Below are 18,155 nucleotides of genomic sequence, written 5' to 3'. Positions count from 1 at the left end.
CATTTGATCAGGAAACTTTTGTGGGAAAAACAGCTGATGAGAGGGATGGTGAGTTAAATATTGCAAATATTGGTGAAGATTTTTGTTGTATAAAAGATTTTTTGAGTAAAAGATATACTCCACACTTTACCCTTCTTAAATTAGGAAAAAATGCATTTGACAGTTTTTACTTTAGTGATTATATTGTCTATTTTTAAAATGCCCGTGTCAGTAGTTTGAAAATATCTTGAAATTATTCCCCCTGCTCTAAACATACATGTGAAAGTGTAGACTGTGTGTACTGTGCATGGTTTTATGTCTGATGCTTTGCTCAGAGGTATGTAAATGTCCAAATGCTTTTTGTAAATGAGAAGCATTTATTTTTATGTGCCTTTATCAAGTGTGTTTTTTTGTTTTGTTGTTTGTTTGGATATTTCTCTTAGGTTAAGAAGTTGTATTATCTCAGGGAAGCAGTAGCCTATTGTGGGTTTCTTGGAGCAGCAAGACAAACCAATAATGAGCAGATGATACCAGTTAAACAGTGCCTCGCAGACAACATCGTCACAGTGGCAACAACCTCGCAAGCAACATCAAAGAGCAGGGGACTTTGTGTTCCTGAGTCAGTGGGAAACATGCCCAGTGTCTCAGCTGCCAAAGTGGCTGCAGTTTCTAAATAGATCTCTATAGATCTTGGAACCATGTCTGTTAGTGCAACAGAGAATGATCCTCCTAGATTCTTTGTGGGTGGAGAAGATGGAGAAGAATTACTGGATTCAGCCAGATCTACAGATTATGAACACTTCTATGACCATGAGGAAGAAGAAGAGGAAGAGTATGACTCTGTACGTACTGTAGGGACAAGTGTGTACTATCCTGTATGTTCTCTAGCATTATTTTACTTTGAAATGGCATTAAGAGCCCAAAAGTCTAATACTGAAATTGTGTTCTGAATTGGGAAATTATTCATATTCAGGTAATGATAAAATTACTTTTCAGTACACTTGAAAAGTAAGTATACCCTGAACTTTGAAGTAGAAGTGATTGACCTTAATACAGAGTTTCATGGCAGCTGAGGTTGGTGTGCCAGCTTTGCAGACTTGATTTGGATTCTGGGAATGAACTTGATGGCATAGCCTTCATTTTATTTATTTGGATATTTAGTAGCAAAAGATAATCAATAATTTTTCTTTTGTGTATGTTGTCCACTGCCACTGAGTTAACTTTTGATTTTTCCATTTGAAGAGACTCAACATTTCTTTTTTAATTTTACTGTTGTAAAATCTGCTCTGGTATTCTGCTGCTAAAACCCTGTTGTGTTCTGAGAAAACTTAAAAATAATAATTGCTTTTTTCCCCTACTTTTCAGCCACCAGAAAGACAAATTGCAGTTGGGATTTGTTCAATGGCTAAGAAATCTAAGTCCAAACCAATGAAAGAAATTCTTGAACGCCTCTCCATGTTTAAGTACATAACTGTGGTAATATTTGAAGAGGATGTTATTTTGAATGAGCCAGTAGAAAACTGGCCTTTATGTGACTGTCTCATTTCTTTTCATTCTAAAGGTAAATCTTCTAATAATACAATAAATATTTTTGACATCTAAATACTTTAACCAGTTTGAGGATCTTTCTGGGTTTTTTTTTTGTTTTGGTTTGGGTTTTTTGTCATGTAGTTTGTTTGGATTTTCCTAGGAAGTGATAATTTTTTTTTTTTTAATATAATACAACTGACTTTTAAAATAAAAGCTTTTAAAATTATACTGTTTTCATTGCTTGAGAAAGTTCTGTCTATCATGGTATTTAAAATAGCCATTCCATTGGTAAATATTTATGGAGCCAGTGGAAATAGTGATCTAATACTTACTTGGTTCAGTAACTCTGAAGGCATGTTGCTTTCTCAATTGAAGTGTTAGGTCTTTGGCCACTTGTTAATGTATCTCTGCTAATATCTTTTTAAAATTTTTTTTGTGAGGCTGGGCAGTGAACCAAAGATGAGTACACTGAAGTTAAAAATCACGTTTTGCAGCAGAGGCAATAAAAGCCTTGGTTCTGGCCCTATGAAAGTGGAGGGCATGTGGAGTGAGGAGGAGGGAATTGGAGACAGGTCCACTACTTTTGGCAGCCTATACTGAAATTACGCTGTAGTTTCATGATTGTCTTAAGCTGGTGTTATGTGTGTCTGCAGTTGACAGAGCATCCTCCCCCTTAAGCCGTATCTCTCTTTGTACTCTAAAGCTTGAAGATGAACATTCCAAACTATTTACTGGTGTTGTGTCTCCTGGTTTTATTTACCTTAATAAATATTTTAGGATTTCCACTGGACAAAGCAGTTGCCTATGCAAAACTCAGGAATCCATTCATAATAAATGATTTGAATATGCAGTATCACATACAAGACAGGTAAGTAACACTACCAGTAAACTACAGACTACTTCTAAGTTGGAGACTTTGAAAAGCTGTTGCTATTGCATAGCAACAGTTCCAGTGTATTGTACAATAGTATAAATAAAATTACAGTGAATGCTATGTTTTATTAATTTATGCATAGTTTTCTGGGATATGTCTTTAGGTGTGTTTTTTCTTTTACTGTTTTGATGTTGATGCATCTGAAGATTTACCAAGGTAGAAATTTGCTGATATATTTGTCTATATCTGATCAAATAAAAAAGTTTAAACTCTGAAAATATGTATAGCATAGGAATTTATAGCAACTGTACAACCTCATATAATTGTAGAACTAATGTAAATTACTAAAGGTCTTTTTTTCTGTTAAGTGGATACTTAACAGAAAATTTTGGTCTTCAAGAGTGTGTGTTTATTCAAAGTGAATTTTCTTTTGGGGCTGCAATCATGCGTAGCAAATACTAACAAAACAATAGTGAGCAAAATACATAAACATTGGAGCCTTCTGAACAGTGAGCAGACTTGCTATATTGGATGCCTTCAGCTGCTGTACTGTATAAACTTTTTCAACCCTTCATGTTAGTAATCTCCTTTAACAAGAGAATTGTTCTATCCAAATTGCTGTACTGACAGAGTGGAGAGGACAGGACTGGCATAGCAAATTGCACTTTTACTGATATTGATGAGATCACTGCAGAAGTACAGCTGTGTCAGTGACCTTTAAAGCATTATATTAACAAGTAGGGTATTATATATATAATCTTGTCCTGTGTTATTTAAAAAAAAAAAATTAGTATGTATTTTTCTCCTCCCTTACTCATGGACTGTAAATTAAAAATATTGACAGGATTTGCTGTCTTACTGTGCAACTTTTGTTCTTTTCTTCTAGGAGAGAAGTATACAGTATTCTTAAAGCTGAAGGCATTTTACTTCCTCGCTATGCAGTTCTAAACCGTGATCCAAACAATCCCCAGGGTAAAAACTGATGACTAAAATAACAGCCATTGGCATCTCTTTGATTCCACTGGAGAACAGTACATACATAGCGGAAAGCTAAATTTCACTTGCTAGACAATTAATTCGTTGGTGCAGAGGTTGATTTCTCCTCCGATATTTAAAGTATTGTTGTAGATTAACCCTTATTGGCTGTGAGGGCAGTGTATGAAATGGAAGAGGCATTGATGCTGTGTAAGCACTGTTCAGCAATAACTAAAACATCAAGACTGTTTTGGTCACAAATTCAAAACATAGCACGTACCAGCTGCTGTAAAGAAAATTAACTGCATCCCAGCCAAAGGCATACAATTATGCATCTGAAAAGCATGATTCTGAAACCTGGGGTCACAATCCTTTTACAGCCATCATAGAACAACTAGAATGTAAGGGCTTCCAAACTCACACTGGGACCCTAATATATCACCAAAAAGAGCAGCATTCATGATATTACATTACCTACAATAATTCGTAATTTTATGTAGGGAAGTAATATTGACAGAAACAAGTCCAACTATGAATACTTTCCCTTCTAAGTGCAAGCAACCATGTAAGGTTTGTTTGTTTTTTTTTTTCCTAGTCCAGACAGATTTGCAGATTATATACTGTGAATATAAACTGGAATTAATTTTTTTCTGTGCCTGAAAACAAATGTAACAAATTTTTCTACTAAAATGAAATCTTACAGCAACAATAGGAGATTTCAATGACAGGTCAAAACACAAGAGTAAGAGATAAGAAAAAATAAAGAAAATTGAAGTATTACTGTGGTCTAGCTCTTAAGAGGTAGGGAATTTTAGATTAAAATGTCTGCGTAATCTAGTGGGAAAAGGACTCATTTATGCTACAAAAGTGAAATAAAAGCTGCTACTTGCAGCCAACCAGTAGTGAAGAGATTCCTGATCCCTGATTCCAGAGGACCTAATCCTCTGTGCCATGTGCATTAATCACACAGTGTGAGGCCATTTTCAACCTATTAAAAATACTGTTATGTCTGGCACTGCACCATGTTTATTATCCGTCTGTCCCCCTGATATTTCACAGAAAGGCACTGAAGAAAGAGGTAAACAGCCCTACCCCTGTCTTCAAAACACGTAAAAAAATATACCACCATGGAAGCTTGTGCATGTGTAGGAGACGGTTTCCTGTTTGAAACTGAGGGAATCAACAGAAATCCTGGAAGACAGTATTAAAGTAATGTAGTATAGACGTGGTACAGCAGTCATGTTCAGGACATGATCATCGAGTCTTTGTGTAGTCAGTAACAAATCAGTGAACCAAAAATGTAATATAATCTTTTTATTTCAACCTAAATATTACCCCATATCTCTAATAATTTAGTTCCATGACTATATTATTACATTGCTGTTGTTCATACTGTTTCTCCAGAATGCAGCTTAATTGAAGGAGAAGATCATGTGGAAGTGAATGGAGAAATTTTCCAAAAGCCTTTTGTAGAAAAGCCAGTTAGTGCTGAGGACCACAATGTTTACATTTATTATCCAACATCTGCTGGAGGTGGAAGCCAGAGGCTCTTTCGAAAGGTGAGGGTATTGTAGTAAAGCTGTTGGAAAAGTTGTAGATGTGTAACAGAATTGCAGAGTAATTCTGTCCTATGCATATGTTAGCTGGGACCTATTTTGTCATGTCCTACTTGTGTAGGAATAGTGACAGATCAGATAAATTAATTTCAGGAGGATATGTAGATTGAATGAAGACTCTTGTTCCTTTCAGTAGACTGTCAGCCACTGCCTATTCTTACAGGTAAAAGAAGCATAAACTATCAGTGCACTTTTAGAATCTTATAAAAATCTTTTGGGAACAATTAAAACCTTCTTGCTTCATTTGGTACAGATGGTGTTTTCTCAGTACAGATGTGTTAAGGAGTTTTGAGGTTTCTCAGGTAGTAGCCTATGAGTTTATTAATAGAAAAATATTCATTTCAGATTGGCAGCAGAAGCAGTGTTTATTCCCCTGAAAGCAGCGTGAGAAAAACAGGCTCCTATATTTATGAGGAATTCATGCCTACAGATGGTACTGATGTGAAGGTATGACAACTGCACATTCTTATTTATATTTAGAATAATCAAGTGCTCCAAGAGCTTGTCAGTTTTAAAGATGAAAGTATATCTTTGTGTCAAGGATTAATTTTAATTAAGTTTTGGTATATTTCATAAGAATGTAATTCTTATTCTAGCTAAACACAGTACTTGTAATATAGAACAGCTTGGCTTATGTTGCTGGAGTCAAGTGCTGGAGGCTTATTACCGAACACATAGTCTTTCTTTTTTGTATAGTATTAGTGCCAGAACAGCATATACCTAACTGTGTAAACAGATAGATGCTGCTTAGATATTGTGTCTGAAGGTAACAAACAAATCTGTAATTGAAATAGATTTTATCAACTATCTTAGTATTCTAATTAATAAACAAAAGTTACTTACTAAAATTATATGAAGTTGCAAAAAATAATGCATTGACCTTATCTGTAATTATTTTCACTCTTTTGTTCATTTATTTTCTTAACAGATGTAAAGATTAGCTACCATGAGTGTTAAAATAGAGAAATAACAGAATAGGTGTTAAGCCAGCCGTGTATGGAAATTGTTTTTTTTCCCTTTGTGTTAGGTCTGGCTGTTTTAAGCCATCACAAAACATGTGAAACAATGTTTTACAATATGCATGAGAGATCGCTGTATTTAGACAAAAAGTGGAGGTTTAGGGGGTGTGATATCTATTCCAGTCTTAGGCTAAAGAGCAGTCAACTTCTTCCACTTGGTGATACAAGAGGGTAATGCTTGTTTTATGTTCTCAGACAAATTCACTCTTCTTTAAGTTGCTATGTTTTCATGAGCTGTGCTCTTCATAGTGTGCAACAGTTTACAATAGGTTAATCTGAGTTTATAGATGTCTGGATAAGAGCTTTAAGAACAGTTTCCAAAAAGAAAAGTTTCTTGCAGCCTGAAAAGACTTGAGGGGTGGGGACTGTTTTGACTACTTGCTGTACTGTAGTCATCAAGCAACAGCTGTGGACTTCCACCACCCCAAATAAATGACAGATTTTCTTCAGGTAACAAGACTGTCAGCTTGATATTAGGCAGCTTCACCCAACTCACCCTCTTGCCTAAGTTGACTAGATAGGCAGTATTTGCAGTCATCTAGTTTAGTTGAATACTCTTTATCAAAGCTTAGAGTTTTGTTTTTAATTGAAGTGACAATAACCCATTTTTGAAAGCTGCTGACAAGTCTCTTCTAGCATATGACCCAATCCTTTCAGTAAGCATTGAAAATGCATCAGAGTAGGTAGCACAATCATTCTTTCAAGCCCCTGCCTTGTAGTGCTAAAACCAGGTAGATCTTTGCTTTGTTTAGTCCTGCCTAAAATATGAAAATATTTTTTTCAATTAAGAGAATCACTTAGTCTTGCAGACAGGTTTCCATAATCAAGTAAATTGAAATAACTCTCAAATAATCTCAAATTAATCTGTTCTCAAAGTTTCTGCAGATGTTTTGGAGAGGAAAACATTATTCTTTACCTCTGTACCACCATAATTAAGAAATTAATTTTTATTCATAAAGTTATATTATTTTTCTTTACCTGTGCTCCACCTGTTTTTTCTTGTTGCTTTATGCTAGGTTGTCAGTAAGTGATGTGTGTTCTCTGAAGGCAGAAAATGCCATTGAGGGAAGGTACTTTAGAGTGACCTTTTCAGTTATTAAAGCAGCTAGTATTTTTTGAAGTCATTATCACATTTGAGATAAATTTAGGAAGGTGTATGCATACATGTAATGTAATTTAATTCCACTCTATCAAGAGCTCCTGTTTTTTGATAAAGGTGTACACAGTAGGTCCAGACTATGCTCATGCTGAAGCCCGGAAGTCTCCAGCTCTGGATGGCAAGGTAGAACGAGATAGTGAAGGAAAAGAAGTGAGGTATCCAGTCATCCTGAATGCAAGAGAGAAATTAATTGCTTGGAAAGTATGCCTTGCCTTTAAAGTAAGCTGATTACTTTCCTATCTGATCAAACACTTCGTGTTAATTGATTGTTTATTACATAAACTTTGCTAGGGTTTTAGTGCACAGAACCAGCAGTGATAATTGCTGCAGAACTCCTAGGAAGGTGAAAAGTTGAACTTGCACATCCACATCTTTTTTTAATCTCAAATAATTCTTCCTTTAATGCATTGAAAAGTTCTGGATGGGCTGCTTATGTTGCGTAAATTTCCTGAATTCACATGTTGCTATTGTTGCTAGTCCACAGTGTTATCTGTTTTATGCATAATATGTTCACGCATTTTGTTAATGGTTTTAAGTTAGTAGAACACAATTTCAAGGTCAAGTTTTCGTAACTTTTGTTATCTACTGTTTACATTGGGTCCAATTAAATGTTAATTTGGTACTGGCATAACTAGGTCCTTGTTTGAAGTGTATGATAGTTTCCATTTTTGTATAGTTTTAAAATTCCATTGTTTAAAACTTCCTTTAATCTCTTACCCTCCTTTCACCTGTCTGAGTAAAAGGTTGTCTTTCAGTCTGTCTCATTATCTGTGTGTAACTATGATGGCATTCTGGAGCCTGTAGGTTGTGAACCTTTATCATCTAGCAACGTAGACTCTGAGATCTAAAAAAGTAATCTGTTGAAGTAGCATCTAGTATCCTGTACTAATAATGTCAGTATTATGTCAATATAAAAATTATCCTGTCAACTTTAAATGTGGACAAAAATGTTTTTTGCAATACTTTGTAATTTCTTGTGCACCACCCTTAAAAACTATGTGTAGGGAGAAACCACCATCAGAGTGGGGAATTTTTAGGCTCATTATTACTTCTGCTGTAAATCTCGAAGGTTAAGTTTGTGCACATGTAAACTTGATATTCAATACTGATACTGCTAGGGATATGTAGGAAGGGTAGAATCAAGTTGGGGTTGTAAAGTTGAAAAGAGAAAGATATGTACATGACATGAGTAAACCTAACATGGAACTGGCAAAAGATACTAAGTATAAAATGTGTCATATTTCTGGCATGTTTTCAGAGTAATATGTTAAAATATAAAGTTTATTTAGAATAAAGAATCCTAAGGAAGGTGATCAATAACTTTTATTCTTAAAACAGCAAACAGTTTGTGGCTTTGATTTGCTGCGTGCTAATGGACAATCCTATGTCTGTGATGTGAACGGCTTCAGTTTTGTGAAAAACTCCATGAAATATTATGATGACTGTGCTAAGATACTGGGGTAAGAATTTACTTATTTATTTCAGAGAAGTTTTGCTATTCACTCTGTTGTATGTGACTATAGTTCATGTACTACTTATTCCTTATTCCTAAATTAATTATTTAAAATTAAATATCACATAAAATAAATAATTAAATTAAATAATAAAATAAATAAAATATTAAAAAGAATCCTAAATCAATCAATAAATCCTAAATAAATTCCTTATTCCTAAAATGATTCAAAACATCTGAGTCTGAGTGTTTGTGAACACTTAAAGCTAACTGAATAAGTATATTGAAAGCTGGATTATGTTCTTAAAGGTAGTTGAGATTTTTTTCAAGTAGAGAAGCACCACTGGATGGTTATGCTTGCTGCTGTTTAATATGTGCCCAAATTAATGTGCATTCTCTTTGAGCTTAAGCTGGTGTGTACTTGCATATTTGTGGGTTTCATACTGATAAATCCAAACTGATGTAATATCAAGGTGTCTTCTGTCATACCAACTTCTCTCTGCTAGTGGGAGCAAAAAAGATGTAGCAAGGGATTGTACAGAATTGAGTAGTGAACTCTATGCCAATTAAATGTTGCCCTCACAGCAGAGTGGTCCCATTTTGGCCAGTTAAACAGGCTTTACAGTAAGATTGCACTGATGAGATACAGCATGACTCTGCGTTATCAAATGGTCTGGGATCTTAGTAAATGAAGGAAGAGCTAAACTGAAATCCTGTAGTCTTGTTGTGTTAGGCCACTTTTGAGTTTGAGTTATAATTCTCAGACCCATTTTGATTCCTCTTTATTCAAATTGTTGTATCTGTTGAATTCTCTGAAAAAAGTTATCTCATTATTTTTTCTTATGCTTTATTCCATTATGCAATAAATTGCAGTGTTAAGTAATAGCAGATTTCTTTCAGGCTTTTTAGAAATTATATTTTGTCTTATGCTACTTTAAGATGCACAATTTTTTTCCTCAGTGTTACTGCTTCTTATGTAGATATTAATCTGAAGTTCAGTATCTTTTGGTTAAACACTTGGGAGATAGAACATTAGGAAGATTTAACGACCTTCTGTAGGTGGAGGCAGTGTTATCATCTTGTAGTTATGACCAGAGACTGCCTATTTTTCCAGTTCTATCACAGAAACTTCTAAGAAATTGCCACTAAAGGTACCAGTTACTATTTGATGAGAATGACTTGCTGATTATCAGGGACTTCAGCTGGGCAATCAAGTCAGTTATCTGAGTATTTAAATGAACAAGGCTAAATCATATCCAAGGAACTCTTTTAGGAACTGGAGTTCAAAAACTGAGGTTTCTTACAAATCCAGGGCCATTAGCCTAATGTTGTCTCTGTAGCAGTTGTAATAGCTTTAAATTGTTGTTTAAGTAAGTTTTTATTATACAATTAAAAGAATAATACAGATCTAGGGACTCATGACTGCTAGTACTCTAAAAACCACATTGTTAAAAATATTTTCTGTTTAGTTTGGAGTTTGTATGTGCTGTGTAAGCTGTGCTTTAAAATTACTGTTTGTTTTGTTTTTTTGTTTTTTTTTTTAACCCCTTTTTTAGAAATATCATAATGAGAGAACTTGCTCCCCAGTTTCAGATACCATGGTCAATTCCTTTGGAAGCTGAAGACATCCCTATTGTGCCAACCACCTCTGGAACAATGTAAGAAAATAGTAGCTACACCTGAATTTTGCAAACTCCTACTCTAACTTTTGTATGAAATTTGTTTTCTCTTCACAAGGTGTGCCCACTGGCCTATGAACGCTTGTTTTGTGTGATGAAAACAAGGAAGGAATCACAATTGCTATGCCAGCAATCAGAGTTTCTGACCCTTAGTCAAGCTGAGTATAGAAGAGCAGATTTTCAAGTGTAGCATCTTTTATGCATAGCTTCCTTCACTGCTAATCATTATTCCAGCACAAACTTAATATATGCTTCTAATAAACATGCTCTCTCATTTAATGAACTTCAAAATTATTGTTTTAAAAACTACTTAAAATAGATACTCTGTAGTTACCCAAGTCTTAAAATCAGTATTTATATTTTATACCTTACATCATTTTCAGTTAACCTTATATTCTTGCATATCCTTCCATCATTTCTGTAGTTACGTCCGATAACTATGACTTTGTCAATTGGCTTGATTCGTGGTGGTTTTAATATTAAATAGAAGACCCTTGAATATAGAATTGTGAAATACAACTCTCTTGAAATTTCAGGATGGAGCTTAGATGTGTTATAGCTGTAATACGCCATGGGGACCGAACACCAAAACAAAAAATGAAAATGGAAGTAAAACATCAGAAGTAAGTAGAATCTTGGTAAACATTAGTTTGGATGCTTTAGAGCAGAGCTCACTTTTTGGGCATGTGCAGACAATTAATTGAGCAGGAATTGCCTCAGACAAGTTGTTTTTTGTTTTGTTTTGTTTTGTTTTCTTGTAAATCTAACTGATGTTTCAGCTAATTAACAAGCATGCACCTCTCTTTCTAACAGGACTGTCAAATTATTTTTGCAGTGATACTTCATCACATGTTGTGCCTTGTGAACAGTCCTGCTTGATCTTAATGAAAATGCATTTGTGTCTATAGATGTCTTTATTCAAAATAATGCAGCAGAGAATATTTCTGGTTCACCATTTGACTGTGACTTCTACCTTTCTTGTTTTATCATAGCTGTTCTTGTATGAACTGTCATCTTGCTGCACCACATTTTTGTCTTTTACTTTTGTCAAAGTTTGATGACTCTGAATTTCTGGTAGATAACGTCTTTATGTTAACATTCCTCAAGTGCCTTACATAATTTGCCTGGAATTAGGTGCAATTTCAGTAAAAAGTATTTGTTTGTTTTGGGATTAGATTCTTGCATTCAGAAATAGATGCTGCAAATGTGTAGGACTGCTCATTTGGTGTATTTGGTCCCTGCTTCTGTTCAGGATCATTCTTGAAGATTAAGAATTTACATAGCTGTAAATTTGAATATTATGTCATTTGATATATATAATATCTTTCCTTTTTTTTTTATGGTTTCTAAGGGAACATTTTTAGTGCTCTTATTTCTCTAGTGTCTTCAAGACTTTCTTGGGAAATGAGATTTGAATGGTTGGTTTGACCTCTGTAATGCAGGTCTTAACAAGCTTTTCAAATAGTGTAAAGGTGCTAATTTCAGACTACTTTGAGTTTAAGAGCCCCTTATTCAAGTAATATTTTAATTTACAAACTGTGTTTTTTAATTAATATTCTTTCTTTTAAAGGTTTTTTGATCTCTTTGAAAAATGTGATGGATATAAATCTGGAAAACTAAAACTGAAAAAACCAAAACAGTTGCAGGCAAGCTTGTTTTTATTTTCCTGCTATCGTATTTTATAAGTAGAAAATTATTTATTTAAGTAAATCCTATGTTTCCTTTCTTTAGGAAGTGCTTGATATAGCAAGGCAACTCCTTGTAGAACTTGGGCAAAACAATGATTCTGAGATTGAAGAAAGTAAAGCAAAACTTGAACAGCTAAAGACAGTGTTAGAAATGTAAGTGTCTAGTATTCAGGCTTCATAGCAACAAAGTTGTATCTCCTATTTTCACCTGTTTGACCAGTTACTACTTCGATTGCAAGTTTGCATTCAAATATCTAATGATACATTAATTCAAGCAGAAGTCTTATCAAGAGAAAGGTTATCATGTTTGACATGATGAAGGAGAGCTGGGTAATCTCACTGTTCTTTCTCCTTATCCTTTTAATTGAACTCATTGCTTTATTTAGTGTCTCAGTAAACTTCCTATGTTAAAAAGTTCTTTGAAGTCAATTTTTATCTTCTTGCATGTTTTTAAGCTTAAAGTATTTGAGTGCAGGGTCTGCTTCTTGCAGTGTATGACATAATGAAGTCTCATGGAGCCAGTAAGAACTGTCTACTTACAGCAAACTTGGAGGATTCCACATAAATAAGGCTTTGTATATTAAGCCTGAAATAGTTAAGAATTAAAACAAACAAACAAACAAAAACCACACACAAAAAAAAAAATCCCCCAAAACCCCCCAAATTTAAAGCCTTAAGGTTTTTTAAAGGTCTGGAGTCTCAGAACTGATAACCTTAATTTTTAAAAAAATCAGGGCAAATACAGTTATTGAAATTTATGACAATTGTTTGAAATGCCGAGTTCTGCTGGAGAACTGAGTTGGCTAACAAAATAATGGCCATCTACACTGCAAGATCAGATTCTGGCTACTGATAGCCACTGCAGTTGTAGATATGCATAGATAAATTACTTATGCAATCTGCAAATTTTTTTATTTTTTTTTCCAGTTTTGTGTTCAGTGTTTTGAAAAAGAGTAGTAAATAGTGTTTTAAAATATTTCATTATAGAATGGGTGATATTTCTGTGGTCATTCTATGCTTGTTGAGTTAGGTTTGTTCTAAGCATTGCTTCGATAAATGTTGGTCACATGCAAAAATCAATGAGCAGCATAGATTTATTATCCCCTGTTACAGGTGCATAGCAGGTTTGGATGAAAATATTTAAAATGGTTCTCTCTTTTCCGCTTTCACTTTTTCCTGTTATTACTTCAGGTATGGACATTTTTCAGGCATAAATCGCAAAGTACAGTTAACATACCTTCCTCATGGTTGCCCAAAGACTTCTAGTGAAGAGGAAGGTATTGTATTACTTTTGCACCTTATCACTTAATATCATTTGTGTTTAAATAGTCATGTTCTAGTGGTATAACACGTCTTAGTATTAAGAAGAAGGAATATGTTGTTTTAAATGAATATTTGTATTGTTGGCAGATACCCAGTCTATTAATCTGGTGAATCATATACCTAAAACTATGTAGTAAATTTGTGTTCTAACACTGCTTTTTTGTAATGCAAAAGAAGGGTGAAAAGGAGCTTCAGTGATTCACCAAAGAAGGTGTTTTGTGCCTGGATGGGAAAATGCCACTCAACATTTACTGCTATCTTTAAAACTTTTATAAGCTTCTCTGGTCCTTGACCCATGGTTATTGACTGAAATAACTGTAGAGTATTTAGCATACAATTTGTTTTAATTTTTCTATCTTAATTTACTTTTTGCTTCAGATTTTGTGCTACATGTTTTTCACTTGTATTTTCTCTGTAATTTAACTACTTCAGGTTTCTCTGTTTCAGTGTCCATTTAGTTCTCCAGTTCAATATTTTCTTAATGTTAGAATGCTATTAAAGATTCATAATATTGAAGAGAATCTTTACTGAAGCCCTGCATAGTCCAGATATTTTCATTCATAATGCAAAAAAAAAAAAAAAAAAAAAAAATCATATACTTCACTACTAAACTCTTCTCTCTATGTACAATTAGATAATAGAAGAAATGAACCATCCCTGCTTCTAGTGCTAAAATGGGGAGGAGAATTGACCCCTGCAGGCAGGGTTCAAGCAGAGGAGCTTGGAAGGGCTTTCAGGTGTATGTATCCAGGTGGACAAGGTAAAACAAAAAAAAAAAAGTGTTGAATAGCATAAATCTCTTTTTAAGATAATAAAGTATAAAAGGAAAGTTTGAGCAAAATGTTTGTTTATTAGGAGATTATGCTGGATTTCCTGGATGTGGTTTACTTAGATTACATAGCACTTACCGACATGATCTCAAAATCTATGCTTCTGATGAGGGACGAGTTCAGATGACTGCAGCGGCTTTTGCAAAGGTACAATGTGAAATTGTATTTTCAATTTTAAAAATTCTAATGTTCTCAAGTTTGTTTTTTCTTTTGAACATTGAGGCAGATTTATGGTTTATTAGAGTCCACAGTGTATACAGGGGCTCTGTTTTGAAAGAAAGAGTTTAGTTCAGTGTGAAAAATTATCCAATTAATGTGCCAAGCATTTGAGGTTCTTTGAGCAGATACAGACAGGTTTTACTTATACAACCCTAGCAATATAACTTAGTCCTTAGTAATAACTTCCAGAATCATAGAATGGTTAGGGTTGGAAGGGACCTTAAAGATCATCTAGTTCCATCCCCCCTGCCATCAGCAGGGACACCTTCCAGGGGACCAGGTTGCTCAAAGCCTCATCCAACCTGACCTTGAACACTTCCAAGGAGGAGGCATCCACAACTTCTCAGGGCATCCTCTTCCAGTGTCTCACCACCCTCACAGTGAAGAACTTCTTCCTAGTATTTAATCTAAATCTACCCCTCTTTCAGTTTAAAGCCATTACCACTTGTACTATCACTACACTCCCTGATAAAGAGTTCTTCCCCATCGTTCTGTAGGCCCCTTTCCAGTGAAAGGCTGCTATAAAGTTTCCCTGGAGCCTTCTCTTCTTCAGGCTAAACCACCGCAACTCTCTCAGCCTGTTCTCACATGGTAGGTGCTCCAGCCCTCTGTTCACCTTCATGGCCCTTCTCTGGGCCCACTTGAGCAGGTCCATGTCTTATGTTGAGGACACCAGAGCTGGTTGCAGTACTCCAGGTGGGATCTCACGAGAGCAGAGTAGAGGGGCAGAATCACTTCTCTCAACCAGCTTGTCACACTTCTTTTGATACAGCCCAGGCTGCTATTTTTAGTTTGCACCTTGCTTATTTGTTTAGGGCTTACTTTCCTCAAATTTTTTTTTCAGATTTCTGTGATAGATTGTGTGTATTGGTTAAAGCACCAACATTAGAACTGATTTGAGATAATGTATCTCAAATTTTTGTATAAGCGAAAATTGCAATTTTCAGTCACTTCAGTGATTTGGACCAGAAGATTTGGAGTTCAAAAGGCAACTCTTTTAATTGAAACCATCTTTCATTCATCGTTTTGTAACTTCATAGAGGAAATGAGAGGTTTCAAAATTATTAGAAATGTGGAATTAATAAACTACTTTGCATATATTTTAATGGGAAATTGTACAGACTATACATTAATGCTGTATTTCAAATTAATAGAAGCAGTTTCTTAAAGTTGTTACAGGAAACATTTTACTTTGGGCCTGTCAAAATGGATACCTAATGAGTAAGACATGGTAGCAGTACTACATCTTGGTACTTCTGTAGAAATATTTTTACATATATTTTTTGATGTGAAATTATAAAAATTTTGTGGTGACATTTAAAATGCATGGACTTTTTTTTTCAGTACAAATGTGAATTTATAGGAACTATTAATATAAAACACAGAATTCAGAACTTCCTACATCTATAATGCTTGCCAAAGTATTCTTTTACCCCTCTTCATGCTAGGCAAATTCCACTTTTGCTCCTCTTCCCAAATAGCCTTTTGCATGCATAATACCTCTACTTGTTAATAATTTATTCACGTATTTCCTCATTTTGGTGATACAAATCCTTTAATTGTGTGAGAGGACACAGGTGGTGCAAGTGATAGGAAAGTGCTATTTCTTAAGTGAATGAGTTTCAGTAATAATACAGAGCATTGGAGGGGTTTAGGTTTCAGGGAGCCACTGCAGGTCATCTTGTCCAACTCCACACAACACCAAGCCAGTTCGGATGAGGTTGCTCAGAATTGTACCCAGTCAAGGTCTGAGCGTCTCCAGGAATGGAGATTCCACATCTCCTCCAGTTTTTTAATTCCACCTCTCATTTTCAGGTTATTTATCTGTTCCTTTCAGGTAGCCCATCTGTGCTTCCATCTTCTGTGTGTTTCTTTTTTTGTCCTTGCTGACCCTCTATATGACTTTACGTATCTCGAAGTGGACTGCTCTTGGGCTTTGAGGAAGTTGTCTGTGGAGATCATTCAGCTGTCCTGGGCGCCTTTGTCCTTCAGGACGCTCCTCCAGAGAATTCCATGAACAAGCTAAAGTTGCTTGTTTGAATTCCAGGGCTCTAATGCAATTATTTGTCTTCTTCACTTCTCCAAGGATCTGTTAAAATACCAGGTTTTAATTGTCAAGGCTGCAAATGACCTCCACGTTCCTGATACTTCCAAGTAGCAAATACTTCCAAGTAGCAGGTCCAGGGGAATGCCTCTGCTAGATAGTTCATCAGTAACCTGTGTCAAATAAAAAAACAAAGGTGTTTTTCAGAAATCTGGATTGCTTGTCCCCTGCAATATTGCCCACGCATGAGGTATCCAGGGCTAAGGGCCCCCATGGAAAACAGGGCCTCAATCAGGAGGCTTTCTCCGGTTGTGTTAAGAAGGCTTTATCTATTTCTGCTTTTAAATCATGTGGTCTGTAGCAGAGGCCCATCATGAAGTTGCCCTGTGCTTACTTGTCCTTTGATCCTTATAAGTAAGATCTCAACTTGCTTGTCACTGGTGTGCAAGCAAAGGTCCCGTGTTCAGGCTGCTCCTTTATATAGAGCCCAACTCTGTCTCCTTTCCTTCGTGGCTTCCAGAAGGCCCTATTTCTAGCTACAGCAAAACTCCATTCACATGAACTGTTCCACCACATCTCTGTGGTGAATAAACTTAAAGCTCTGCAAGTGTTCAAACTTCTTACTTCTCCTGTTTATTTCCATGCTGCATGTGTTGGTGCAGAAGTGTTTCAGCCATCTGTCATGCTTTCTTCTCAGTCAGCAGGCTTGAGGAGACACCAGCCTGTTTCCTTCCTTATCCCAGAGCCCTTCAGTTGCTAGAGAAGTCACAAAAGTTTCCAGCCTTCTCCATTTTGGAAGCACACCAAGGCAGTGTTTTGGGGGCCGTTTCTATGCAAACACCTGCATTGTCTGACAAGTCCCTTTTTATGTAACCCATACACAAGGGATAAAATCTTGAATTTAAATTAGTGTTTTAAGCTGTTTTTGTAAGATACTCTTACACTCTCATCTTTATCTTTTTGCCTGATGAATTTTATTATTTGCATCAGGGACTACTGGCCTTAGAGGGTGAGCTGACTCCTATCCTTGTTCAGATGGTAAAAAGTGCTAATATGAATGGTCTGTTGGACAGCGACAGTGATTCTTTAAGCAGCTGTCAGCATCGTGTTAAAGCAAGACTCCATGAAATTCTCCAGAGAGACAGAGAATTTACTGCTGATGACTACGATAAGGTTAGCACGTAATTAGTTTCCTGTGAAATGAAATAAATAGCCATGCAAATTCTTGGGTAAAAGTAATGAGCAGTGATTTTATGTATCTGTTTTGAAAAATCATTTGTGTGCTTGCAAATAGTTTGAACTACAAAGAAATGTGTACCAATTGCAATATTAGATATTTTGAGCTGTCTTGCAATTTGAGTAATCAGAATAGCTACAGACTTTGAAATAGGAGTAGACAGGGACCTCATTTGTAAATCTTTTTCACTGTTCCATTAAAAATATTTTAATTAGTTAATAAATGAAACTATATTGTTTACACTTTCTGTAATATTTACTTTGACAGCGTGTGGTAATACAAGATGTATTGCTTGCTTACTGCAGTTGTTTCAATATTCAATCTGCTACGAGGCCTTTTTTTTAACTCTTAAGAATACTAGAATGCTGAAAACCAGTAGAATACTTTCTAATCAGTGAAAGGAAGTGTATCATTAACATGCTAAATTAGTGCATATTAATATAGGTTGTGCTGACTTAGTACAGAGCACACATGATTGTTCCTGGTTTTAAATGTAAGTAATGTTTGTTACTCTTAGGAAACTTTTTTCT

At 35.3% G+C, this 18,155-nt stretch overlaps 1 protein-coding gene across 1 annotated transcript in view; it reads left to right on the top strand.

Moving 5' to 3' along the window:
• Nucleotides 1-428: 428 nt before the first annotated feature.
• LOC104518184 (inositol hexakisphosphate and diphosphoinositol-pentakisphosphate kinase 2) overlaps nucleotides 429-18,155 on the top strand; it is a gene marked incomplete at its 3' end in the record, with an annotated part of 37,903 nt that continues 20,176 nt past the window's right edge. Inside the window, exons 1-16 of the mRNA XM_029086528.1 lie at nucleotides 429-821; nucleotides 1,345-1,540; nucleotides 2,287-2,377; nucleotides 3,270-3,355; nucleotides 4,763-4,917; nucleotides 5,320-5,421; nucleotides 7,210-7,371; nucleotides 8,491-8,612; nucleotides 10,162-10,263; nucleotides 10,821-10,907; nucleotides 11,855-11,930; nucleotides 12,016-12,125; nucleotides 13,164-13,249; nucleotides 13,930-14,055; nucleotides 14,151-14,272; nucleotides 17,379-17,561. Coding sequence (XP_028942361.1) covers nucleotides 678-821; nucleotides 1,345-1,540; nucleotides 2,287-2,377; nucleotides 3,270-3,355; nucleotides 4,763-4,917; nucleotides 5,320-5,421; nucleotides 7,210-7,371; nucleotides 8,491-8,612; nucleotides 10,162-10,263; nucleotides 10,821-10,907; nucleotides 11,855-11,930; nucleotides 12,016-12,125; nucleotides 13,164-13,249; nucleotides 13,930-14,055; nucleotides 14,151-14,272; nucleotides 17,379-17,561 — 1,950 coding nt within the window. The remainder of the gene's footprint in view (nucleotides 822-1,344; nucleotides 1,541-2,286; nucleotides 2,378-3,269; nucleotides 3,356-4,762; nucleotides 4,918-5,319; nucleotides 5,422-7,209; nucleotides 7,372-8,490; nucleotides 8,613-10,161; nucleotides 10,264-10,820; nucleotides 10,908-11,854; nucleotides 11,931-12,015; nucleotides 12,126-13,163; nucleotides 13,250-13,929; nucleotides 14,056-14,150; nucleotides 14,273-17,378; nucleotides 17,562-18,155) is intronic.

This window comes from Antrostomus carolinensis, unplaced genomic scaffold (assembly GCF_000700745.2).
Source record: "Antrostomus carolinensis isolate BGI_N321 unplaced genomic scaffold, ASM70074v2 scaffold29238, whole genome shotgun sequence".
NCBI lineage: Eukaryota > Metazoa > Chordata > Aves > Caprimulgiformes > Caprimulgidae > Antrostomus > Antrostomus carolinensis.
This window is presented reverse-complemented; position numbering and strand designations above follow the sequence as displayed.